Below are 27,183 nucleotides of genomic sequence, written 5' to 3'. Positions count from 1 at the left end.
ATGTAAATCATTATCATTATAATAAATAAAATATAAATTTAATTAAAAATAAAAACACTTCAATATGCTTACCTTGTGAAATAATAGCTGGATAACAACTTCTTTTGAAATGTTATGATTTCTATTTAAAAACATTATAAATTCCAATAATTTAGCAGATTTTATTTAAGAAATCCACTGATTTAAACACACTTTATGAGTAGAAAATAAAAGCGTACAAAACTACTCTTATAAAACCATAAATAATCAGACATTATTTAAGTTAAAATGTAAAAAAAAAATTATAATTTTATCTCAATAAATCCAAATTTACACAAATAAAATTCTTAAAAAACTGGCAATAACATTTACACTGATAATAATCAGAGAATGTTGTTTAGCTTGCTTAAGAAAATTACAAAAACTACAATTTTTAAATATTTTACAAATGTAAAAAAAGATCCACCTTAACACAAATGTTAAATAAGTGAGAATATATAAAGTAACCATAAATTAATGATGTAGTTAACACACAGAGTTGTTATCAAAAAATAATATCACTGATTACAATAAATAAATAAATAGATTCCTTGAAAGATAAGAATGATTACAATATAGATCCATCAAACTATTTTTATTTCTAAAACTTAGTTATTCTTTAATAATAAAACCTAACACCGCAAAATGTACATAAAAAATTTAAAACAATCAGGTGAAAGGTTTTTTAAATGACAAAAACGTTTTTTAGCATAATAAATTCTTAAAAAACTTTGGAATAACAAACAACATAGGAGAAAATAATAATTCTTAGTAGGAGTAAATAATGGAAGTTAATGAATAACATGAATACATATTGTATCATCAATAGCATAAATATATCTTCAGTCTGAATATTATGAGAATGTGAACTGAATCTCAAAAATTAATATTAAAATAAATTCAAAAAGAAATTAAGTGAAAAAATAACTAATATTCATTTAGGATTGTGCAGTTAACATTTCAACTGGCTATTGGAGTTACCAGCACAAATCAAAACTGATATTACATCACAACAGCTTTACAAAGAGATTACATAAAGGCTAGTTGTAACAGCAATGTAGTTTTCAATCAAGAGACCTTGCACGAAAAGTATTCAGCAAGTAATTATTTTAACAATTTCTTTTTCCAAAGTTCCAAGCTTGATAAATCTATACTAAGTATTATATATCCTGTAAGTTGTGTGATTATGGAGGATACAGGTAAATAGTGGTCAGTCAATACTGTTAGCTAGCCTTCCTGACTGTATAATAATTTTAGCAGTATTTATCAAACTTCATCTCTGGCAAACCCATCTTTTTCATTAATAGCATCAGTAGAACATTTTTTAAATCCAGTTTACTGAAGTGATTTTAATTCCAAATTATTCTCTTACAAAATTCAAGATTTTGTATAATAAAGTCCTTTCTTTTTTTTTTTAAAAAAAAACCTTTTCCATAAAATAAGTCCCATCTATTTTGCAAATTAGAATACAAAAAAAATTCAATTATAATATTACTCAATTACAAGATAAAACAAAAATTTGAAATCTGGAAAAGTAAGGGTTTCATTTTAGAGATATGATAACTATAAAAGATTTCATAAGTAAGCCCCACACCATTGTACATTAGTCATTATATCTCATCGGTCTTAAAAAGAACGATTTGTTAAAGGAATAAAAATTTTGTCCAAAAAAAATGTTTGTACCAAATTGTATAACCAATTCCAAAATTCAAGAAAACCTAACAGTTCAGTACCATGAGAAAACCCAAAATGGAGAACAAGAGGAGGATACAAAAATGAAAAAGAAAAGGTAACTCAATTTAAATTAGAAATTTATTATCAATTGTAATTTTAGTATATTTGTTGTCATCAACAGATTTTGTAAAAGCAAATTTTAGTCTAAACAAGCTAATAATTTATTTTTTGTCCAAGTATATAAATTTCAACAAAACGTGTAAAATTTTCTCTAATTTTATTCACTGATTTTGTGAATGAATATTAAATTGTAAAATAAGACCACAAAATTTAATAAGACAAAAGGAAATTTTACTCATTTTTAAAATCTAAACATTACGAAAACAGTAAACCACTTCAAACAATTACAGATGTTTACAACAAAACATACCATTAAAAATGAAAAATTTCTTTCAGCTATTTATTTTAGTTGATGGTTAAAGCAGAGCTTAACGTTACCAAAGATCAGTTGCAATATTGTATCGACTCTTAAGGAAAACTCTTTGGTATTCAGGCATAATTCTCTGAATCAGATTCTTTCTCAAGTGTTTCTATGAAATAGACAACAGAGGGACTGCCACTGACTGAAATATAATCCAACAAAGTTTATCATTTTGCACAAGAGCAAATTAGGATAAAACAACAAAAGATCGTTCAAATCAATTAAATATGTAAAATTTTTAAATGAAATAAAAGCATCAAATAAATTTAACATTTGTTACTGATCACTTTACCATAAATTTTTAGAAACAAAACGCTAAACCAGAAGAAAACCTGCATTGATCTTTACTAAGGTAAGTTAATATGTCTACTGAAGGAGTATACTTATTATGGGGGGAGAAAAGTAAAAAGCACAACATAAAAGAGTAAGTATACTACAATTTCTGATTATAGGGCAGACTATAGGCAGATTATAGGGGTGACACTAAACTTACAAAACTATACAGGGATTCTGTTTCTTATCTGGTAATGTACAAAAAGTGCAAACCAAGGAAACAAGTACTCACCCTAATCCCTCTTAATTTATACATAACCACTACTTAACATCATAATATATGTCCACTAAGTCAGTTGTTAAATACTTACACACTGGATAACAGATCTCAACTATAATTAAGCTAATATTATACATGATAATTTAAAATGTATCAATTTTTTTTTTAAATACTTAACTAAAATAGAAAAGAAAAGATTGATTTTTTATAGATCTGTTATAAAACAAACAGAAGGAAATTTCTACAAGTCATCAAACATTTTTTATGGATACATATAACTTTAACAGTTGTAGGTGGCCTAACATGGATCACAAATCACTACCAAAGATTAAATCACCATTCTTAAGAATAACACGATCCAATATTAGGCTAACTAGCAGAAGTGAGAAGTTAAGTGATTTCCACCTGCCTTCTTTACAGAGCAAAGAAGGTTTTAAATACACGGTTTCTTAATAGCATGCCAAAGCCCATCTACTTCAGATGACATTTAATCCAACAAGTAATATCTACATTCTATTTACTACTGGATTAGCTAAATAGTGAAAAGTATTACTTTCAGAAAAAGCAGTGTGACTGGTGCCTCTGGTACTTTAGATACTTTATAAATGTCACAGCCAAAGACTGAGTCATACGGTATTAAAGCAACAGATCACTCTAACTGTAACAAATGTTATATATACTGCTTCGACTCGGCAAGTAAGCTTGATCTATAACGATAAAAAATAAAATAGTTATTTAACAAGAACAGGCTAGTTTTAATTTCATAATATAATTAAACATCTACAACGTTAAATTACAACCTAAAAATAAAATATCGGACCTATAACAGATCAGAGTATCACAAGTTTTCCTTTGATAATCTCTATAACAAATATTCTACAATAATATTCAACTTGGATTATATTCAATTTTCTTATACACATCAAAATATATAAACCAAACAATAATTCAGCAGATAAAGGAAATAAAACTTGTCCCTGAAATATAATCAGCCATAGTTGCTTTAATTAAAACCAATATTAAAACAATTATAGGGAAATTATTTAGTTATATCATAATTTAAGTAAATTAAAATAATAAAAATACTCTGATACTATTCGAATGTTTTTTTAACTATTTCAACAATAGAAAAAAAATTCTTGAATTAAAATTCCAAGGTAGAACTACATAAAGAAAATGAAATTCAAGATAATCTAAATAAAATTCTAAGTTAAAAACGAAAGGGGAAATGATATCATGTAGAACATGTACGGTAAAGAGCCACAGAACAACTTAAATGCAAAGTTCAAAAACATATGTACAAATGGTCAAAAGTATACAAGCAGTATAGTACTAACACATCAATTAACTAATATGTCCTTGCTAGCCTATTAAGGGTGAGGAGAGCAAAATACCATTATATTTAATGCAATGCATGACACATGTGTCACCATTTTAAACACACACACAATACAAATCCCCCTCCCCTTTGCTGTTCTATCATCTCTTCTGCTTACTAACTCTTGCGTCCATGTGGGTGCGAGCATAATACCACAGATATTTTGAATCTGAATATAAGAGATACAGAAAGAAACTACGTAAAATATCTAGACCGTCAATGAAAAAACATTCAATAGTTTTAATGGGATCAAATTTTATATACAACAAAACAAAATTCCTTTAATAAAAATATAACGTGAGACCAATTTATAAAACATAAAATTAATATACGTTTGAATAACTTTTATTTCATAAATTAATTTAATCTTTATAAGTTTTTAAATAAAAATGACTTTGTGAATTGAAATTATAAAATACTGTTAATTAATAAGTTTTTTGAAAAGCAATCTCTAAACACTCTGCAAACTGGTTTTTGTATTATTGCAACTAATAAACCATACATGAACATCATAATCCGGAGGAGTTCAATCATATGAAAATTCTACTTTTGATAAAACCAAAAATAGAATTTTCATAAGAAATTTTTTTTTTCTTTTAATAGAAATTCATCTTTCACATCTTCTTTACGAGCCTAACCTCAAAATTTACTTGAATATGAATACCCATTCACCACCACAGTATCTTGAATAATTGGATTCAACTAATTATTAGCTGCTTAAGACCGACTGACCTGAATCAGATCAAAAACCAATGGCTTTACAGTAATGTAAATTGTTACACAAGAAGTAAATATTATTAACATTAAAAAGACTGCTTAAAAAAAAATCTAATGTTAAGTTTTAAAAGTAGTGAAGAGTTAAGATAAAATCATCATTAAAATGGAGTTTTCTTACAAATATAAATAAATAATAACAAATATCAGTTTGGAAGTTTTCCAGTGAATTGAAAATTCTATACTGTCCACCGGTCGACGTCATGTCGTTGGCTTAAAGACATTCTAAACAAGTGATTGTAAGTTCAAATAATACCGAGGATGTCATTATTTCATTTTATCTACTCCCATTAAAATGCATATGAGCAAAATCTGCAGTTGTTAATACTATAACAGAAAAAAAATGTTTCATAGTCCTACATGAATGTTTTAGGCAATGAAACTAAGAGAAATAGCTATAACAATTTTCATAAAATAATTGTCAAACAATATTTTTAAGAATGAAAACAATATTTTTAAAAACAAAATTTTGGATAGTAAGACACTTTTCCCCAACTGAAAAACTGAAATTGTTCAAATACATACGATTGGATTGTTTAAATATAAGATTTATTTTTCGTTACACATGCGCTTATTATATATATATATATATATATATATTAATTATTTTTATCAATAATAAAAACTTTTTCTTAAAAAAATTAAAATAGAACCATTTAATTTACTGATTTAAAAGATGAAACAAACCTTTTCTATTTTAAGTTTTTAACAGTCTTTTATAATGTCTGTTGTCTGATGAAGTAGTGATCACTATGAAGCGCTCGTAATATATCAAAAGAAACAAAAAGGAGTAAGTGAACTCTTTATTATTGATAATAATCTATTATTATACTGCTATGAAGGTCAACTGTAAAAATTCATAGTTTGTAACTAACTTATACAGATCCATTTAGACCATAGAAGTGTTTTGACGCACCCTACATGGCCTAGCTTACAGAATCTTTTATTAAATATTTCTATTATGTTTTCAGTAGGTAAAAAGTGGCATCTATTATCTGCAATTCACTTTTTAAAATTGTCAATACTTTTTAAGCAATTATGATTGATTGTTTGACAGTTATTTTACCAAAACTGGTACACCCATTACTGTAGTTTTAATGCCTCAAACATACATAAAGAGATTGTGAAATATTTTGTTCAATAACAATATTAATGGCTTTAGACTTGGTTCTTGTATTCTTTAATTAGAATAGATGAAATATATAGTGAAAGGCGACACCCTTAGTGCCATTTGAACCTAAACCATCTGTCTAGATTTCTAAAGACAACATCATATTAACTGGCTGGTGTTGGTTGGGCAATTAGAATTCGCAATTGCCTGTAAAAATAAATTAAATAAGTAAATATCTCTGATCTGGTGGCAATATCAGTCAGAAGTTTGGGCGACTTATAACATTTATTTTACATTTATCTTTTACTTTTATTTCACATTTAACATTTATAGATAAACATAGATAGCAATAGAATTTTTACATACAACAAATTTTTTTGTAGCAGCAATATTTTTTATTGGTCTCTTCAAATTTCTACATCTCAACAAGTATTTTATTTTAACTACTTTAATACATAACTATTTTACTTCTTCTGTTGCAAGATATAAAATTCCACCAATCTCTCTGTAGTGGTGGAAATATTTTTTTATTAGTAACATTATTTTTGTTCAAGGGACCAAAGTTACATGTAGAGAAAATAATAAAAAATGTAAATGAATATAATTTAACATTGCATTTTAACAATGCAAGCAACTGTCGCATTATCAGAGTTGGTTTTACCAAGCCCAAGAGTGTTAATTTGCTTGACATTTCTCCCACCACTGCCCCATTTGGTTGCCTTAAAGCATAAGACCGAAAGTCTGTGCCACAAACGGCTACTAAGCCTCAAAACAGATTAGCGATCAGTGTCCTAAATAGCTCTTAGAGCTTACCTAACAGGGTGAGCAGACTAAGCATGGTGCCATACACCACCGGCTTACATGTCCCGACCACTCACTTGCCATACATTTACTAAAATGGGTAGGCGCACCCAGACAACTACTAAAAATATATATGACTTCCATAAATTGAAATTTATTTTGTCTTGAAAGCAATTCGCTGCCACGCCTAAGTTACTGAGTGCCAGAAAATACCTGTCCACCGTATTAAAGCGCTTCGATCCTTAATTAGCCGGTGGTCAGCCATACATCTCTAGGTTAGCTTCCCACAGCAGTGCGGTAGGTGTCTTTCCCTTAAGTAAATGACTGATATCGGTTGAACAAAGCAACCGCATCAAGGAACTCCCACACGGTCTGACAGTGCGGCTCTCATCACACTGACTTGCCACTTGTGAGTGGCTGATATTCCCCTTGACCTCTAAGTTCCAGAGTGGCCCAGTCTCTGCCCCCCCCCCCTCTGCAGGGCAGTCAAACATCAGGTGTTTATTTGACTGGACCTCCCCGCAGATTCACAGCTGCCAGGCAGAACCGAAACGGATATTGGTTCAAATTAACATGGTTGGTGAGGACCTGGGCACCCATTGCCCTTAAAAACGAAATTGAGGCATATCATCCCCCCAGATACCATATAAACTTGTACAGGGATCTTCCTTTAGTCATGGTGTCCAATTCCAGCTGCCATGCTTCCATCGTGAGGCTGTGCAGCCTCTTCTGCAGGCAGATGGGCAACTGAACAAAATTTAGATCCGGTGCATTGTGATCACTGTTTTATTCTCGTACTGGCCTGGCCTAAAACCACATCCCAAATACCTTGGCCTCCCGGTATCTTCACAATCTCTACATGGCTGCCCAAACTTTCACCACTAAATCAATTGGGAGAGCCTTTCCCAATACAGTGGTAGCCTTGTAGGAGGTTGTTTTAAACACACCAGTGCATATAGTTAAGGCTCTGCACTGCAAACTCTTCAAATTTTGAAGTAGTGCTCCTTTATTCATATCCAACCTATGTGCCCAAACTGGCCCCGCCTAAGAGGTCATGCTTTCAAAGACATCCTGGTACACCATGTATATTTGACAGCCAGAAAACTCATAGTCCATCCGAGCAATCCTCCTAAGTTTGTGCATCACTGAGATGGCGTCCACTGCTACTAGCCTAATGAGGTTGCTAAACAGTAACTTCTCATCAAACAAAACACCGAGATACTTATGAACTCAAACTCGGCTGATTACACAGTCTTTATACTTAATGTGGGGGTTTCGACTGTATGATAATTTGTCTGTTCCCTTGAGAAGCACAAACTTCATCTTAGGCACAGAAATCTTTACATTGAATGTCCATCCAGCCCTCCGCGGTTGACAAGGCCGCTTGTCAGCCGCTGGAATTCACCCGAATCTGAAGCTCTTAGACCGCCTCCATAAACGAACTCATAGGTTATAGGCCTATGATCGCTCACACTGGTCTCGGGCCAGACAGTAAAACTACTTGTACTTTGCAGTAACTCGCCCGTCACCAAAATGACGTCGACGTAACTTTCTCCCAGTTCGAAAAGAAAGTTGGCAGTTGTTCTGCATCATTAATCAAGTACAGATTCCTGGCTTTCACGAACTGTTCGAGACCAGCGCCTCTGGGGTCAGTGAGTGGTGATCCCCAGACGGAAAACTTGGCGTTAGCGTCCTTGCAACCAGCACTCTGGTGCCCAGGAGACCGTCTAGAATTCTGCCCAACTTCGCAAGTCATCGATACTCCACCAAGCTGCAAGTATCCGGACACTAGTACGACATAGAGCGTACCCTCGTAACTCGCACGACGGTGAATTGCTAATCCGACCACTGGGGCATCCAAAAAACAACCAATGAATCTGAGCCAACCACAGCCGCAAAGAGCGGCCGCCCCCCACGAGAATGAATAACATCCACCCCGTGGAAGCCGAATACCCTGCCCCCGACAGCGTACGTCTCCTGGACCAAGAGGACCTCGAGGTTGTACTCCTCAAGGAGCCTCATGGCTTCAATGGTGGCCGGATATGATGCAGATTCAACTGTCTCGAGCGCAAGCGTTCAACATGGTGGAGTCTGTCCTCAAAGGCTTCCCCCAATTCAGGGGTCGTTATAAGCTGTTTTTACAGTTCTCGGCCGTGCAATATCATACGCCCTGCACTACCTACCCCCGACCCGGTGACCAGCATAGCTGCCTTTCACTAAGGTACAAGCGGCGAACTTGGCAGGACAATTGGCTGTCCTGTGACTCAGATGAACAGTGACCACACATCTCCGACTGCGCTCTGCAGCGGAGAGAGGTGCGAGCAAAGCCCTGACACTCAGCCCACGAGTGTTGTAAAAATGCCTTCTAACAAAAGTTCTATCATCGGACGAAAAAGATTACGTAATTAAAGAGTTAGAAACCTGCGTTAATCAAGGCGATGCCTACAAAAAGATTTATTTAGGCACAACAGGAAAAAACAATTAAAAGCTTTTAATGAAGGGGGTTACTTAAAAAATAATCACAGGTCAGAATTCGAACAAATTGAAAAGCGGTTTCAACAGACAAGCTGTTCAACTGTTACAGTAAGTAGCCCATTACTAGAAATGAAAGCTGAATTCTTTTCAAAACATTTAGGTTTTCTCAATTTTAAAGATTTTGATGACGGTCAGATGGAAAAATTTCAACTGCACAAAATACCTATTTAAAAACTATTTGGGCACATATAAATTAAGGTTTTTAAAAAAGTAACATATTCAATGTCGATGAAAGAATATTTTTAAAAAGGTTTCTGATAAAACTTAAAAATTTAACGACGAGAAACGAGCGACTGTTTTGTCTGTGCCAATATGTATAAGAACGGAAACGCGTCCGTCGGTTATTAATGAAAGAAACTAAGATGGTTAGTCAAAGAAACCGAAAAGCATTAAAACCAGTAAAGTATAGAAGTGACACAAAGCTTAGCGTGAATGACTTCTGAAGCTTTTAAGAAAATCGTCCATAGGATGATGGATTAAAAAAAGTTGATCGGAAAATTCCCATACAGAGTAATACAGCACATACTGATATCAACGACTTAAAATCGTTTCCTTCCTGGTACATATTACAAACATTCTACAGCTTATGAAGCAAAGATATATATATATATATAAAGATTTCTATCAAAACAAAATTTAAAACTTATTGAAGACAACTCAGAAAAAAATTATACAATGTAGTGTGTACTATACGAAAAATCACGGTATAACTACTACAGAAAAAATTAATTTAAACCTGCTGAGCTTTTTCTAAACCCAACAAACGAGCAATATTTATCACGAAGAAAACACTAAACGGATCAAATAGTTCAATATTCTGCATTCTTTTCGTAAACAGTTCTTTCTTTACGACTATTTCACCATTTTTTGGCGACGATGGTATCGTTGAAAGTAAACGGTCGCAGAATAAAGAAAACGAGGAAAGAAGTGAAACTGAACCCGAGATACTGTCACCGACAAATAAACAAGTGTTACACGCAATTCTACTAATTTCCATGTATTTCCGACGCCATAACGTAACCGAGCATTTTCAACAAGTCATAAATATTAAAAATAAAAATTGAAGAGGAGTACTACAAATTAAAACGCAAACAGTTAAAACCGATTAAGTTAAGCAACAATTAATAAAATGACTTTATTTTCATAACGAACGTATTGGGATAGATCAGGTATGTGTACCGTGTGTTTCAAAATGAATATCGGGGTTTTAAAGTTATGTAATATATATTAAGTTTTTCTTACATTGATACACGAAATGAAAGAGCGACTCAAACAATTTTTCTTACAATTGTTCAATGTGAGCACCATTCGCGTCACACAGCACACATCCAGCCGATAGGAGAGTTCATCCCGTACTTTAACCAGGAAGTCGGGTAGGTCAGTTGGTAACGGCGGCACATACATTTGATCCTTTATAAACCTCCCAAAAAAAATTGCACTAGGTCAGACCGGGCGAACGGGAAGGCAAATGCAAATAAGCCCTGTTATCTGGTCTTTGGCGGTCGGAAAGAATTTCGACTAATTATGTGCACCGTTATGCCGGTGAGGAGACGCGCAGTCTTGTTATCAAATAAATTTCTGCGGTACGTATGGGAGTTGAGGAAAGAGCCGTAGTTACAGCGTATCAAAATAGTTCATTCCAAACATACTTGCTTTGGCGAAAAAGAACACCAATTTTTTTTTGCCCGTAAACTTACCGTCGGGATACGGTAAAAAAAAATTCAATTTTGGAGAGTCTCGTTCGCACAATATTTCGTGAAGATTTTCTAATCCCCAGATTAGAAAATCTTACTTTATGAGCGTTTACTTTTCCATTAACACGAAATGTTGATTCCTCACCGAATACGACACGATAAAGAAAGTCTTCATCGTCACATTGTATCATTTCGTTTGCAAAGCTTGCACGCAAACCACAATCTGTAAGCTTTAGAACTTGTATTAGCTGTAAACGATATGGACGCAGTGTTGTGTAAGCGTTTTTTAATCGCATGTAAAAATAGAAAGCACCAATAGCTGAGCAAATTTCGCATAAAAACCCTACCGGATTTTTTCAACGAGGAAAATAAGGGCGCAAGCGAATTTTATAATAAGCACCAAAATCGGGCTATAGCTATACATAGATAGCGTAACTCGAGGGCGCGTCATAAATAAATTTCCATAATTCTGTTCCTATCAAACATAAGACGATTCAAAAAGGTACGGGGATTCCTAAGACCCAAGACTATTATAAATTAATACAATTTTCGAAGTATTTTTAATTTCTGATTGCCCGTTAATCCGGATCTACTGTGAAAAATTGCAAGTCTGTGATAAAACGCCTATAACAATAAACAAATTGCAAAAATTTAAAAAGTCAATATTCTGTTCTTAAGTTTATACCTACTCGTTTCGTAAAAGAATACATCTTATTTGTTTATTTATCAACATTTGAAAATTGCATTTTTTAGAAAAAGAGTGTTTTGGTACCTCAAAAAACTCTTTTTTGAGTGTTAACGCTCAAAACCGATCATTATTAATTATGTTTTTTCAAATATAAAAATATTTTAATTGTTATTTGTAAAGTAAACAAAACATGAAATTTAAAACGGCAGAGATGGTTTTCCATAAACTTTATATTTTTAATGAGTTGTAGGAAGTAAATGGTTTTACTTATGTAAAAATATGTCATTTATCAATATTTAACCTTAGATTTGATTGAGTTTGCAATAGTGGAGAAAAAAGTGGTTTTTTTTTTAAAAAAATACCTAGTTTTTCGTCAATATTTGGTCTTTTTTATTCTTATGAAAAAATAAATACCTCCAGTTTTTGCATAAAAATGAACCCGAACGCTTTTTTCTACGAGCAAAATTAAGAAATTATGGATTTCTTAATTTTAGTCTTACTTTATAAACTACGGTTTCCAAACTACGCTATATCAAAGCGCGATTTTAGTGCTTATTGTAAATTCGCTAGCGTCCTTAGTTTTGCTTGTAGAAAAAAGTACCTGGGAGGTGTTTTTATGCAAAATTTCCTTAGCTATCTCTATTAGTGCTTTCTATTTTTACATGCGATTAAAAATAAACCGCTACTGGCGAAACACTAGAAATATTTTGTTAATTTATTAATAAACAATTTAAATAGTTTTCGCTCGTGTCCGCTAGGGTGCACTTTTATTGTAAATACTTTTCCGAACCCGTTCCAATAATTGATTTGCTGTAGTGAATTTTTTCTGCTTTTTTGCGCCTCTGTTGCCGCAACTGTATTCCGACTGGCCATCCTGTAACATCTGCCAACTAATAATAAAATGCAATATTTATAGCGCACGAAACAAACTTACGCCTGACCGAGACATGAATACAAAATTTTCAATTGAAAGTTAGAAACGATACAGCTCTGTCGTGGAGACCAACTTCTTAACCAATACGTTTTGGTATACCTACCAAAAATAAACAAGAACAAAACAAAAGTAATGAAATGTAGTAGAAATAACAAAGATGGACCGCTGAATGTGAAAATAGGAGGAGAAAAGATTATGGAGGTAGAAGAATTTTGTTATTTGGGAAGTAGAATTACTAAAGATGGACGAAGCAGGAGCGATATAAAATGCCGAATAGCACAAGCTAAACGAGACTTCAATAAGAAATATAATTTGTTTACATCAAAAATTAATTTAATTGTCAGGAAAAGATTTTTGAAAGTATATGTTTGGAGTGTCGCTTTATATGGAAGTGAAACTAGGACGATCGGAGTATCTGAGAATAAAAGATTAGAAGCTTTTGAAATACGGTACTATAGGAGAATGTTAAAAATCAGACGGGTGGATAAAGTGACAAATGAAGAGGTGTTGCGGCAAATAGATGAAGAAAGATGCATTTGGAAAAATATAGTTAAAAGAAGAGACAGACTTATAGGACACATACTAAGGCATCCTGGAATAGTCGCTTTAATATTGGAAGGACAGGTAGAAGGGAAAAATTGTGTAGGCAGGCCACGTTTGGAATACGTAAAACAAATTGTTAGGGATGTAGGATGTAGAGGGTATACTGAAATGAAACGACTAGCACTAGATAGGGAATCTTGGAGAGCTGCATCAAACCAGTCAAATGACTGAAGACAAAAAAAAAAAAAACAAAAATAATATTCTACAAAACCAAACTATACATTACACTACAGTCTTGTGAAAATTTCTTGTCTTGTTTGTTTTTTAGAGTTTATGTGCATCGCTTACCTATTTTATTTGGGTTTCTTCTAGTTTAAGTGATCTTTTTGTTATTTCGTTAATAAATTTTGAAAAGTAGCAATATGAATTTATCTCCTAAGAAAAGAAACAAGATAACATTCGATGAGCGTACTCGAATGACTCAAAGACAGCGCAGTGTAAAATTAGTCTAGGTGTAGTTAATAAGATAATTAGACGAAATCTTGAGACGGGTATAATTTCACCCCAACGAAAAGGTCGTTGTGGAATCAACCTTAATAGATGATGCTAATTAAATAAAATTAAATCTCGGAAAAATAGTTTTGAGAATCAGCCGGTGTGAAAATTCACCATACTACTGTGCGCAGAAGACTTCTGGAAAGCGGTCGCAAGGCACGAAGGCCTATAAGAAAATCACTTCTTACGGACGCCATGAAGAAGAAAAGGCTTCTTTGGGCCAAAAAATACAAAATGTTCTATGACTTGTAGATAAGTTTCACTGACAAGAGTAATTTTCTAATTCAAGGCGCAAGCGTGTCACATGTGCGAAAAAGCGATCATATGAATGGGGTTTCGCCGAAACACATCAAACAAGTTTTAAAGATCCTTTAAAGATATTTTGGGTATGCTTTTGGCTACTTTCGACCTAAAAGTTTAGCGACCATCTCTGGGATGATGAACAGTGAAAAGTACATCCTATTATTGGAGAACAGGACTCTACCAGAACTTAAAATCTTGCAGATTTATTTAGAGTCGAAAACTTTGCTTTTCAACAAGAATTTGCTCCCTGCCACTCCTCAAAGAAAGTTAAGCTTTTCACGTCTCAAAAAGGGATTCAGAGTTTGGGCTGCCCTGGAAATTCACCAGACCTGTACCCGATTGAAAATTTAGAGGCAACTGTGAAGAAAAGACAGAAAAATGGACTCCACTACCAAAGAGAAGATGATTGTGTTGTGATAAAGATGTAGTTTCACGATCGCGAAATTAAACAAATAAGTAAAAAAAAAAACTTATAGATTCAATGCCTAAAAGAATTGGAATGGTTATTAAAGAGCGAGGAGGACATATTAAATACTAAAAAATACTGTAATTATATATATATATATATATATATATATATATATATATATATATATATATATATATATATATATATATATATATATATATAAAATAATAAAATGTATGACTGTATAGCAAACACGGGAATAGGACACCTACTTTTATCAGGAGCAGGTTGATAATATAACAGTTTATATAAAACCCTAGTTCTTTTTATTTGTAACTTCTAATACTATACTTTTTTGTAGTGGGTATCATCCGCATCACCACAGATTATCGAATGTATTATATTATTAAAAAATAAATAAAGATCTAAGTAATGATGAAACACGTTAACCTTGTATCGAGTGAAAAAAAAAATATAAAAAAAATAGTAAAGCATGATGAAAACCGCAGACACTGGCCGATTATATGATACTTTTTGATAAAATTACAGACAAAACAGCTAAAAAAAAAAAAATTATGTGGATATAATAATACAAATAAAATAACTGTCTTCAACGACTTACAAATAAAGAATTAAAGCGATGCATTTTATATTACTGTGATATAGTGTTATTGTAGTTCAATAAAAAAAAAAAAATATCAAGAAAAGAACAAAAATCACTGAAGATAATAACAAGAAGTAATAAAGAAAGTATAATTTGTAATTATTCCTATAACTTAAAAGAATTTTAAATACGTAAAAAAATATTATTAAAGTCAATGAATCCCATTTTGAGCAACACATTCTTACTTCAATGACTCGTTCTTTATTTTTCATTTAATAATTCATATTCAGCAGTACCTTAATTATCAATGAATGTTTACAAATTACTACAACAATACTATGAAATTTAAACCTGATTGAGGGTATTATCCGCTAAAAATACATTTTTTAAAGCCAAATAATGATTAAGGTAACGTACAAGGTAAGGTAAGGTGACATCCTTTGTCACCATACAGATTGCAACAGAAGGAAATGTCTTCGGGTATTTTAATGATAAAAATCCATGCCGATCAATATATGAAGCAAAACTCTAAAAACCGTTAGAATATTTCTAACAATGATGTTCAGACCAGACATGATATCAAGTGTATGTAGTTTTTATTATGCTACCGGCTGCAATGAATCCCATAGCCGCTTCTTATTCAAAAAGGACAACTACTAAATAACGTATTTTCCTCAGCAAGTTTTTCTAAATTATTCGACGAGTGAACATTAAACATATTTAACCGAACTACGTAAACGTAAAATAACTTATCTAATTTGTGTTAATATAATGCAAATAATTATAATTATATATAATTATAAGAGGAACCAAACGACAAGCCCAAAAAAACTTGATTCAGCAAATAGAAGAAACTTCCAAGAAAACTAATTTCCGAGACTATTATAAAATTTTTGGTCAGGCTCTTCAAAGATATGAACCACCCACCCTTATGCTGAGAGGAAAAAAAGGAAATATGGCCCACACCAATAAAGAAAATGCTGAAATTTTGGCAGAAACCTTCAATAGACTCCTCAACTGTGACGACCCCCCAGAGCTTTTTGAGATTGACACTGAAACTCCAGTTAAAACTTCACCGGTAAATATCAACCCGCCAACAATTCAAGAAGTTCTCGCAGCCTTAAATGAAATAAAAAACTACAAAGCAAGCGGAGAAGACCAGCTTCTCGCAGAACTCTGGAAACACTCATCAGTTTATTCAGTCAAAACTTCCCTACATCTATGCCTCGTGAAAATATGGAACGAAGAAAAACTTCCAGAACACTGGACCACAGCCCTCATCCATCCATTACATAAAAAAGGGGATAAAACTAATCCGGAAAACTACAGAGGCATATCTCTCCTGGATTGCACATACAAAATCCTGTCGAGAATCATATACAACCGATGCAAAAACCAACTTGAACTGGAACCAAGGGGGATTTAGGCCATGGAGAGGTTGCCCGGAACAAATAATATCCCTAAAACTTATGATGGACTTATATAAAAGACGGAAAAAACAACTAATAATCACCTTCGTCGACTTTAAAAGGGCCTATGATTGTATACACCGACCATCTATGCTGAATATTCTGAGAAACCTGGGCCTTCACCCTAAACTCGTAAACATGATAAAATTAACTTTAACCGATACCCAGTCCAGAGTGAAATTCAGAGGTGAACTCTCTCAACCCTTCTATATAAAAACTGGATTGAGGCAAGGAGACGGCCTCTCGCCACTCCTTTTTAACTGCGCCCTCGAATTTGTCATGAGAAAATGGTATGAAATAAATCCCAAAAATATAAAAACGGGTACTAAGAAAAACTCCATCGCACTAAATTGCCTAGGATTTGCAGATGACCTCCCTCTTTTAGCAAATAATATTCAAGAAGCCAAAACACAAATCATGAGCCTTCAAAACCTAGCACAAAAGATAGGGCTTCATATCTCTTTCGAAAAAACTGAACTGATGGCCATAGATCCTCTGGTAATAGAGCACATTACGGTAAACAATCAGAAAATTAAAATAGTAAAACAATTTAAATATCTAGGGGAAATAATAACTTATAATTTAAATGAAAAAGTGACATGGCAAAACAGGACAAATAAAATGATTAAATCCCAAAAATTAACTCGGTCAACATATAACAAAAAATGCCTTTCTGCTAAAACAAAACTTAAACATTATAAAACTGTAGTACAGCCAGAAGTCACCTACGGAAGCGAGACCCTTTTCAAAATCACTCAGAAAAACCGAATTGAAAAAATTCTGAAAATAGAGAGGAGAATTGTCAGAACGTGTATCAATAAAAAAACACCAAAAATAAGGCCGATGGTGGATTGTGCCAAATGAGGTGGTGTATCGAGAAATAGAGCCTGTTACTGATACTATGCGGAAAAAAAGAATCTCTTTCTTCGGTCATCTCATAAGGACACCGGAAACAAGACTGTCAAGAAATATCATTGAAAAGCTCTGGTTCCAAAAGCTAGAAGTAGGATGGATCAAAGAAATTAGAGAAGATATGAAAGAATTGGGAATTTCCCTGACTGACCTACAGAATAAAACTGGAAAAATTACAAAGCTAAAAGATAAGAGCATTAGATTTAAACAAAAGACAGACAAACGACAAAATACAACGAAGAGGGTGTTTACGGATGAAGAAAAGAAAGCAAGATCTGAACGGATGAAGAAATACTGGGCAGCTCGAAAGAGTAAAATAACACGCTTTTCTCAGAAAAGATCCAACTAAAATTGACTTAAGTGGTCCCATGTTGGCCGTAAAAGCATAATAATAATAATAATAATGCAAATAATTATTAAGTGTTCGATGTAAATATTGTATAACTGTCGACATAAATTATGAATTAATGATATATATAAATAACGGGTGTCCAAAAAATAATGCAACCTTATGGAAGAATGTTCCCTCCCTTCTTTTGTAGCAGGTTTAATTGAGGAAAAACGGGTTACACAATCCAGCAGAGAATATTCATTCTCTACCGATATATTAGATGTGCCATTATGCCCGGACCCAGAATGCCTTAGCAGAAAAGTATGGTGTGGATGCACCAAACGTACTCCATATCAAGCGGCGTACGACCAATTCCAGGAGAAAGGGAATGAAGCAGATGCACCTGAAAGCGGTCGATCAAAACCGTTATACTAGAAAAGTCGATTGACGGGCAAACTGCGCAAACTAAGAAGTCTGTGCGGCGCTTATCTAGCCAATCTAATCTCTCCGTCGGTCACGGCATCGCGCAAGCGTTTAAAGATACAATCGTACAGAGTTCGCGTTGTTCACGAGTTGCAACTGCAGACACTGTAAAACGTGTAGTTTACTGTTCAGCGGTTTATATCATCTGTAACGCCAGAGAGAAAGAACTCGATGGTCGGTTTCGATTTGACAAGGCGCGTTCCACTTTGATGGATACGCGAATGCATAATATTCACGCATTTAGTGTACGGAAAGTCCACGTCAGCTGTAGAGTTGAGTCACCTCTGCACGGACAAAAAGTGGGTATTTTGGTGTGCAATCTTTCACAGCACAGTGAACAGCGAGCGCTAAATACAGATGGTCCAACAATTTGTAAACACTATACGTGCAGACCGGCTAGACTACAAATAGTTTCAGTACGAAAATGGTACGGTTCATACAGCCAACGACACTAGGAATTTCCTGGATAAGTGCTTTCATGGACAAGTGATTTTGAAGGGGTTGCGACCCCTTCGGTCTCCTGATTTATCCCCTCCTAACCTTTTCTTGTCGGGATACTTTTAGAATGCCGCTTACAAAACTAAACCTCACATCGTTCCCGAATTACAGAGTTAAATTGAACGATGCGTCGCTGGAATTTCTAAAGAAACGTTACAACTGTGTTTAAGAACATGCGATGCCGTATTTAATTATCTGAATCGCATAACGGAGGTCACTTTCAGCAACTATTGTAACTTACTCACTTTACCATAACATTGCTCGCTTTTTACACCCTTTATAATTAAATCAAATAAACAAATATCTAACCTACAAACAACGTCTCTTTATTAATGTAACCGGCACCTTACAGTAAGAGGCATTAACTGATCGATATACCGTGAAGTAAGATGCACACAAACGGGTTTCAAGAATAATGTAAAAGCTTTTGAATGTCGGCAGAAGTGAGTAGCTGTCAAAGGAAATTATTTTCAATAAAGTAAAACGGAAGATTATTGAATTCTCTCATTTTTTGTAGAATAAATATATTACAGGAGATTATAAAGCTATCTCGAAAAATATAAATTTGCGGAAGGACAAACAAATTAGGGAGAGGATCGGAAAAAAATTTCCAATTCATTGTCATAGTAAGAATAGAAGGAAGACGTGTAATAGAGAGGTGCAGCAGTAAGATAACATCTGTATAAATCTCTTTGGCAGTACAAATAAGAAACCTTCAGCTTATAAGAAAAACAAAGTACATTGTATTGTATGATATTAATACGGAAAATTGATCACCTAAAAAATAACATTACCCAATTTATTTTAATACTATATACATTCCAAATAAAATTATAATGATATATTATAATAATATATAATGATATATTAAATTATAATATATATATATATATATATATATATATATATATATATATATATATATATAGTCAATGAAAAACCTTTTTTTTCTCTGATAATGTATCTAATTGAATGTTGAAACCATAATGGACGTAGCCTAACTTCAAGTGCGCAAAAATACTAATTTGAATTATTTATAATCAAAAAGTATGTGTGGAAAAAGTATCTCTATAACTGAATGAAAACCACTTCAGTTTCTGTATAATCACAGAGACACAACTTTAGTGCCGGGATTAATCTTATTAGAACAGCGTTTCTCAACCTGGGCCGCGGTGATACGGGATGAAAGGGGAGATCGCACAAAATTTGCCTACTATAAACAACAATGAAATCATTTATTACCCGTATAAACATTGAGAGTAGAGTGGAAGAAGTGTTACGAGAAGATCAATATGGTTTCAGGAAAAATATAGGGGACAAGGGAAGCAATTTTAGCCTCAGATTAATAGTAGAAGGAAGATTAAAGAAAAACAAACCAACATACTTGGCATTTATAGACCTAGAAAAAACATTCGATAACGTAGACTGGAATAAAATGTTCAGCATTTTAAAAAAATTAGGGTTCAAATAGAGAGATAGAAGAACGATTGCTAACATTTACAGGAACCAAACGGCAACAGTAATAATCGAAGAGCATAAGAAAGAGGCCGTAATAAGAAAGGGAGTCCGACAAGGATGTTCCCTATCCCGGTTACTTTTTAATCTTTACATAGAACTAGCAGTTAATGATGTTAAAAAACAATTTAGATTCGGAGTAACAGTACAAGGTGAAAAGATAAAGATGCTACGACTTGCTGATGATATAGTAATTCTAGCCGAAAGTAAAAAGGATTTAGAAGAAACAATGAATGGCATGGATGAAGTCCTACACAAGAACTACCGCATGAAAATAAACAAGATCAAAACGAAAGTAATGAAATGTAGTAGAAATAACAAAGATGGACCACTGAATGTGAAAATAGGAGGAGAAAAGATTATGGAGGTAGAAGAATTTTGTTATTTGGGAAGTAGAATTACTAAAGATGGACGAAGCAGGAGCGATATAAAATTCCGAATAGCACAAGCTAAACGAGACTTCAGTAAGAAATATAATTTGTTTACATCAAAAATTAATTTAAATGACAGGAAAAGATTTTTGAAAGTATATGTGTGGAGTGTCGCTTTATATGGAAGTGAAACTTGGACGATAGGAGTATCTGAGAAGAAAAGATTAGAAAGCTTTTGAAATACGGTGCTATAGGAGAATGTTAAAAATCAGATGGGTGGATAAAGTGACAAATGAAGAGGTGTTGCGGCAAATAGATGAAGAAAGAAGCATTTGGAAAAATATAGCTAAAAGAAGAGACAGACTTATAGGCCACATATTAAGACATCCTGCAATAGTCGCTTAAAATAGTGTAGGGACAGATAGAAGGAAAAGATTGTGTGGGCAGGCCACGTTTGGAATATGTAAAACAAATTGTTAGGGTTGTAGGGGGTATACCGAAATGAAACGACTAGCACTAGATAGGGAATCTTCGAGATCCGCATCAAACCAGTCAAATGAATGAAGACAAAAAAAAATAAATAAATAAACATTTTACTTACATTTATAAGTAAATATGTAAAGAAAATTAAACTACTGAATCAGTTGCGTTGTTTTTTATTTCAACGTTTCTTCATTACGTGGATTTATATCGGAAACACATAAAAGCAAATTGTTTTCAAGTAACAAAAGACGATTCCTACACTTAGTTTTTAACGCACGAAAAAAACACATACACGAAAAACCATTTTCAAGGAGATAAGACGTGGAAAAAGGAATTAATATTTTCAATGCTTCTGTGAGTAAATTTCCATACTCGTTTCGACGAGAAAACCAAAAGCTACCTAAATCTTAAGATGTGAATTGTAGTCGTAACGTTTTTTATAGCAGATATTTCGATAAGCTGATCGTGAATCTCAACTGCTAACTTAACACCTGTAAAAACATTGAGAATGTATATCCTGGAAAATTATATTTAATTCATCCAGCAATTTCACTAACCGGGTTAACACTTTCCCTCGCGATAACCATTTATATTTTCGCCCATTTCATCGCAAACAGTCTGAAACTGTCGACTGTTAATAAAATTAAACGTTTTTCTAGCTTTACAAAGAATCTGTTTGAGATTTTGGTGACAAGAACATGACTATGAAGGAAGCAATGCGTCAATTCCGCCCTTCGTATAATAAGACATTTTTTAATTTTTTAATGATCCAAATTAAATTAAACTTTTTGTGACTATAATCCTAATTACTTCCGATAAATTATTATCTTTTCTTTCATTTTTGTTTTTATTTCCAACGACAGAAGAGGTGGAAGAACCAAGGCAAATAACCCAAATAAAATCCAAGGTAGGGGAAGCTCTGTGAGCTGTAGTGAAACCCCTCTGCCTAGGAGAAGGGAACTCCAAACAAAAACCCTCCATCACTGTGGTTGGAGGTTGGGGTGGTGTTAGCAGCTCCTCCCTTTAAAAAGCAACTTGCTGTGAAACCGAACAAGCTTTGGAATGGGACTGGAATAACGGAAAATAACAAAGGAAAAAGATAATAGAAGAGGAAATATATGATAAACGCAGAATGAGCAACGCCGATGAAGGTAAAATGGCAGAAATTGGGCAATAAAATGAAAATCATGACATTTATATACGGCATTACAAGTTAGATGAAGAGTAAGCAGCCAAATAAACACTATTATAACTTGTTGTATAACGGTAATGCTGAAAGTCAGTACGGTACCGCCTTCATAACGAGTGCTGAAACAATACACGGGTTACTGGCATTTGATCCGAATATCGGGCCGTCTACGTAAGAAAGGCTGAAAGGACATTTTAGAATCGTATCGATGACCTCTGCATATGCCCCTACCAAACAAGCCACAGAAGGGGTAAAGGTGCATTTTATGAATACTTGGCCAGAGAATATAGCACTGTACCGAAGTACGAAGTGCTTATCCTGCTAGGAGGCTCGACTTTCTAGAAGAAAATTTTTCTACGTGCAGCAGCAAGGAAGCATACACCGTATGAGTAAACAAATGACAACGAAAGATCGTCGGGCGACCTAGCAATGGAACAATCATTAATGTCAAGAATATCAAAGTAGCCAGATACTCAAATTGCAACTCTGACCGTTATACGGTTAGAACTACTATTCCAGAAACAAATATCGAATACAAAAAGAGGTACAGAGAAAGAAAAGGCATAGGAATTTACACAACTTTAAGGTGAAAGTCAGCGAGAAAGAGAGTACCAGGAAATGCTAAAGGAAAGAAAAGAGGAAGGAGAAAGAAGCACAAATAAAGGAGTATTATGAGGATGAAATGCGGTGTATAATAAAAAATTTAAAAAAACAAGTGAAGAGCACTGAAAGAAAAGTGGAGTGATCTGATGTGAAATGTGAAGAGTTGATTGCACAAAAAAATCGCGATTCGGTTGTAATGCTGCAAAGAAATAAACGATTAAATACAGAGAGATATATGGAAAGCAGGAGACAGAAAAGTATACCGATAAGGAGGAGGAAGACATGAAAAGGAAACTGGAGGAAATCTAGGAGCATAATGAGGCAGATAAGATAAAAAAATTCTACAGATTAATTAAAATGATGAAAACAGATTTTTCAAGCTAAAAGTACAGTCTGTAGTGATAAAGAGGGAAACACAATAAATGAAGAAGGAAAAATACTGGAAAGATCGGTCAAATACTTAAGGATTTATACCACGATGAAGTCTCATAGCGGATGGAAGAGTGAAAAAAAATCAACATACCAACAGCAGTGAAAGTTGAGAGACCTTCTTTTGCTAGGTGAAGAATGCAGTGCGAGGACAGAAAAATGGCAGGGCATCAGGAGAGAACCTCATAATACCAGAGATGTTCAAATATGAAACTGAAAATTAATGAAATTGACTGTATAAATTAATTTGTTTAATCTGGGACATGACGTAACACCAAGGGAGTGGTGGAAAGAGCTCATATACCCGATATATTAAAAAATGTGATAAGAAGGACTGCGACAATTACAGGGGAATCGCTCACCTGGATGTCGCTTATAAAATATTCTCTAGCATATTGACGAAAAAAGAATAAATTCATTTGCAAAAGAGATTACTAAAGAATGCCAAAGGGGTTTTAGAATAGGGAGAACTACTACTGATCAGATCTTTGCTGCAAGGTGTTATGAATACGGGATTGAGCTGCATATGCTGTTTATCGACTTTAAGCAGACATTTGATAAAATAAATAGCATAATACCCCTGGATGCCCTAGAAAGTTATGGAATACTTAGAAAATTCATCAGACTTATACAACTGACACTCTCAAGCAGTCTTGGAGGGGCATTACTCAGAGGTAAGGTGAATAGGGAGTATATTACGAGTTGTGAGGTAAGGCAGGGAGTTGTTGGGTCTGCTCTTCAATTTGATTCTACACACGACTAAAATTAATTTACATTAATGGTTCTACATAAGACTTAGTGCGCGACTAGATATTAAAAAACACACTACACTTTCCAATAACTAAGTGTATAACATCTAGACAAGCATAAAACAAAAACTTAACATTGTATACAATATCAGCTGAATATTTAAATTATCAGGCCTTGAATAAAGTAAAAATACTCTAAATACAAACTGAAATAAGTTTTCTTTAAAGATCATTAAATTTAAAAATAATGATATCTTATGTATTAAGTAGAGAGGGGGAAATATCATATTCAAATATTAAATTATGCTACATACCGATTTTCTTGAATAATTATACGATGGGTCACTCCATGTCAAGTGGTCCATTTTTGAAAATCGACCCCAGATGACCATCCCCACAAATTTTTGGTGGAGATGGCCTGAAATGCCAATTTATCAAATTGCAGCTGATTTTTTTTTTGTGGCCTCTTGGTACTTACTTGTAGTTTCTTAACACATGTAAAAATTTTTATCTTTGATTAACACCATATCTTTACATTATTACAGTGTAACAATGTACGTTGTAACACTGTACTTTTATGTATCGCTGTATCAGATTTGAATTTTGGTACTGTCGGTTAACTTTTTACGCTATATCCGAATATGTTAGTCAAAAGTTTCTTTTGCAACCTGGTTTTGAAATATATCAGTTGAAATTCAGCGAAAAAATTGTCTCTACATTTTGGAAGTCAAAGTTTGAGCTTTTACGTGTAGGATCCTGCAGTTTCAAAGCGATTGGAATCTTATGTCAGGAGAAATCCATCATCAAATTTGGTCAAAGATTTTTTATCACTAGTTTTGGCCCCTCTTTGAAGGCTTTTATCTCAGGTATACCTTTTCAAATTTTGTTAATTTTATAATAGGTGGAAAGGGTAGCTTTTAAACAACATAATCCATGCATTTTCTTTTTTGAACTGTATATTATTATAGGTAAAAAAGCTTTCCAAAGCTAGTTAATCTTTTGCATGCGATAGATTTTTAATCTGCGGATATTTCTAGTTAATTAAAACACCTGAAGGTGGAAAAACATTCATTGTTTTACAATATTATTAGATTTCGTAAAGAATGTTCTAAAATTTACAATATCTTGAAAACAATTTGCAGTGTATCAGAAAATTTTTGACTACTGTAGAACTTTCTAGGCCAATCTGAAAAAATTAATTTTCTAAAATTAATGGAGAATAGAGAACATTCTACAGAAAATTACAGAAATTTCAGGAATATTTTGGAAAATTCCATTTCTTCTAGAACATTCCAGAATGCTCTTTTTGTTAAAGAAAGGCTATTATTTGATAAGCATCATTGGTTACTTGATAAGCATCAACATTTTGTGAGTTAGCGTAGTTATTAGTGGTGAATAGCTTCTGCGATCAGTTCTGATATTTATTGTTATCTGTAGATAACAATAATTCAAATAGATAACAATAATAACAATTCAAAACACAGTTGTAACTGTGTTTTGAATTGTTTTAAAATGAGTGAAGTTCTTGGCCCCTGCCACAAGTCTTTAACGTTTAATTATGGAAAAGCTTTTATGTTGCTTGTGAAAGAACTGTCAGCAATGGACAAAGAACTTTTACAGCGGCAATCTGGAATTAGCTTTAATGAAGATGCTGACATATATTCCTATCATAAAGCTGTTTTGCTGACAAAGTTTAAATTCTTACAGAAAGGCTGTTGTAATCCAATTGGAAAAGAGTTGCACAAAGCCAGGAAAGGATTACAGCCTATTGATATTGATTCTGCTGACCGATTAAAAGCTTTAACAAATTATGACTTCAAGCCTGGTCAAAAGTTATGGCCATAATGTAAGCAAGAATTTGATCAAAGAGAGATTCAGCCAAAGGATGATCAACCAGAATCAAAATCTAGTGATGTGGAAATGCAAGAGCCTTCTGGAAGAATGGATGCCTCACTGTCACCACTCGGAATCTCTCCTTTGAAGCTTAAATATGTCAGCAAACAGGATTCAAAAAGCTACCTGAAACAGAAAGTAAGAACAGAAGATGCTATTGCTACTGCAGCAGCAACTGTAGCTGGTTTGAATGTTACTGATGTAATGCAAACTTCAGAGTAAGCAGTTTCAAGGACATAAAGATCTGGATATCCTGATTGAAGAGTTCAATGTCAAACTTTTGATCTCAACTTCCCACAAGTTCAAATTTTGACATTGGTACCCAGTAGCTTAGAATATTGAGAAAATAGCTGATGAATTCCAGGTTTCAATGTGAATGGTGAAGCACACCAGGAAGCTCAAATCTGAAGCTGGTATTTGGTGACACCAAAAAAAGGAGGAAAAAATTGAAGGATGATATTAAACAACGGGTTCTCAAATTTTTGAAGATTATGAATTTTCCCAATACGTCCAAGAGAGTAACATTTTTTTTCAATTAGGATCAATGGTAAAGAAAGTCAACATGCAGAAACATCTACTTCTGTTCAATTCATAGCTTACTGCACATTATGGTCATCAAACAGGCTTCTCAATATTTTGTGAACTTTGGCCAAAGTGGTGCATTACAGTTGGTGCTGCTGGAAACATTCAGTTTGTGTTTATATCATTCATCAAAACGTTAATCTCATGATAGCTGCAATATCTATCAAGGATGACTACACAGTATTGATTGAGAAAACTGTCTGCAGCTTAAAAATCTAAGGATTGCATGCCTACAACATTGTGAACAGTATCCTGGAAAAACTGGATGAGCAGTGGATTCATACAGACAGAGACACATTGTAGACGCATTAGGTGACTATGGAGAATTTTATTGAAGAGCTTTTCTTAAAGGTTTTTTGCTTGACAAGTCACCATTTTGTTTCAAAATATCAAAGTTCATATTTACAACAATTGAAGGAAAATTTAAATGGTAATCATTATCCTGATGGATTTTGCTGAGACCTATTCATTTATTTTTCAAGATGCTGTACAGGGATTCCATTGGGAAAACAGGCAAGCTGCGCTGCATCCATTCATGTTTTACTACAATAAAAATGAGCTTCAGAATCTTAGCATTTGCACGGTCACTGATTGTCTGCGCCAAATCGCTGCTGTTCATAT

The 27,183-nt window shown here is 33.5% G+C and overlaps 3 protein-coding genes across 3 annotated transcripts in view; 1 reads left to right on the top strand and 2 right to left on the bottom strand.

The window, feature by feature from the left end:
• The window catches only part of LOC142329005 (putative inactive tRNA-specific adenosine deaminase-like protein 3), a 96,818-nt gene that overhangs the window by 13,825 nt on the left and 55,810 nt on the right, over positions 1–27,183 (bottom strand). The window lies entirely within an intron of this gene.
• Positions 1–27,183, bottom strand: part of gem (transcription factor CP2 like gemini) — a 226,672-nt gene that overhangs the window by 168,224 nt on the left and 31,265 nt on the right. The gene's annotated exons all lie outside the window — the stretch shown is intronic.
• LOC142329538 (ARL14 effector protein-like) lies at positions 25,600–25,932 on the top strand. Its single transcript, XM_075374210.1, has one exon. It carries the CDS (start codon positions 25,600–25,602, stop codon positions 25,930–25,932), a length of 333 nt encoding a protein of 110 aa, XP_075230325.1.

The sequence above is a fragment of the Lycorma delicatula genome, chromosome 8 (assembly GCF_047948215.1).
Source record: "Lycorma delicatula isolate Av1 chromosome 8, ASM4794821v1, whole genome shotgun sequence".
Classification (NCBI taxonomy): Eukaryota; Metazoa; Arthropoda; class Insecta; order Hemiptera; family Fulgoridae; genus Lycorma; species Lycorma delicatula.
Note: the sequence above shows the minus strand (reverse complement) of the source record. Positions and strands in the feature narration are given on the sequence as shown.

Excerpts from the sequence above, each read along its gene's own strand:
- LOC142329538 (XM_075374210.1), top strand. The coding sequence starts at position 25,600 with ATGAGTGAAGTTCTTGGCCCCTGCCACAAGTCTTTAACGTTTAATTAT.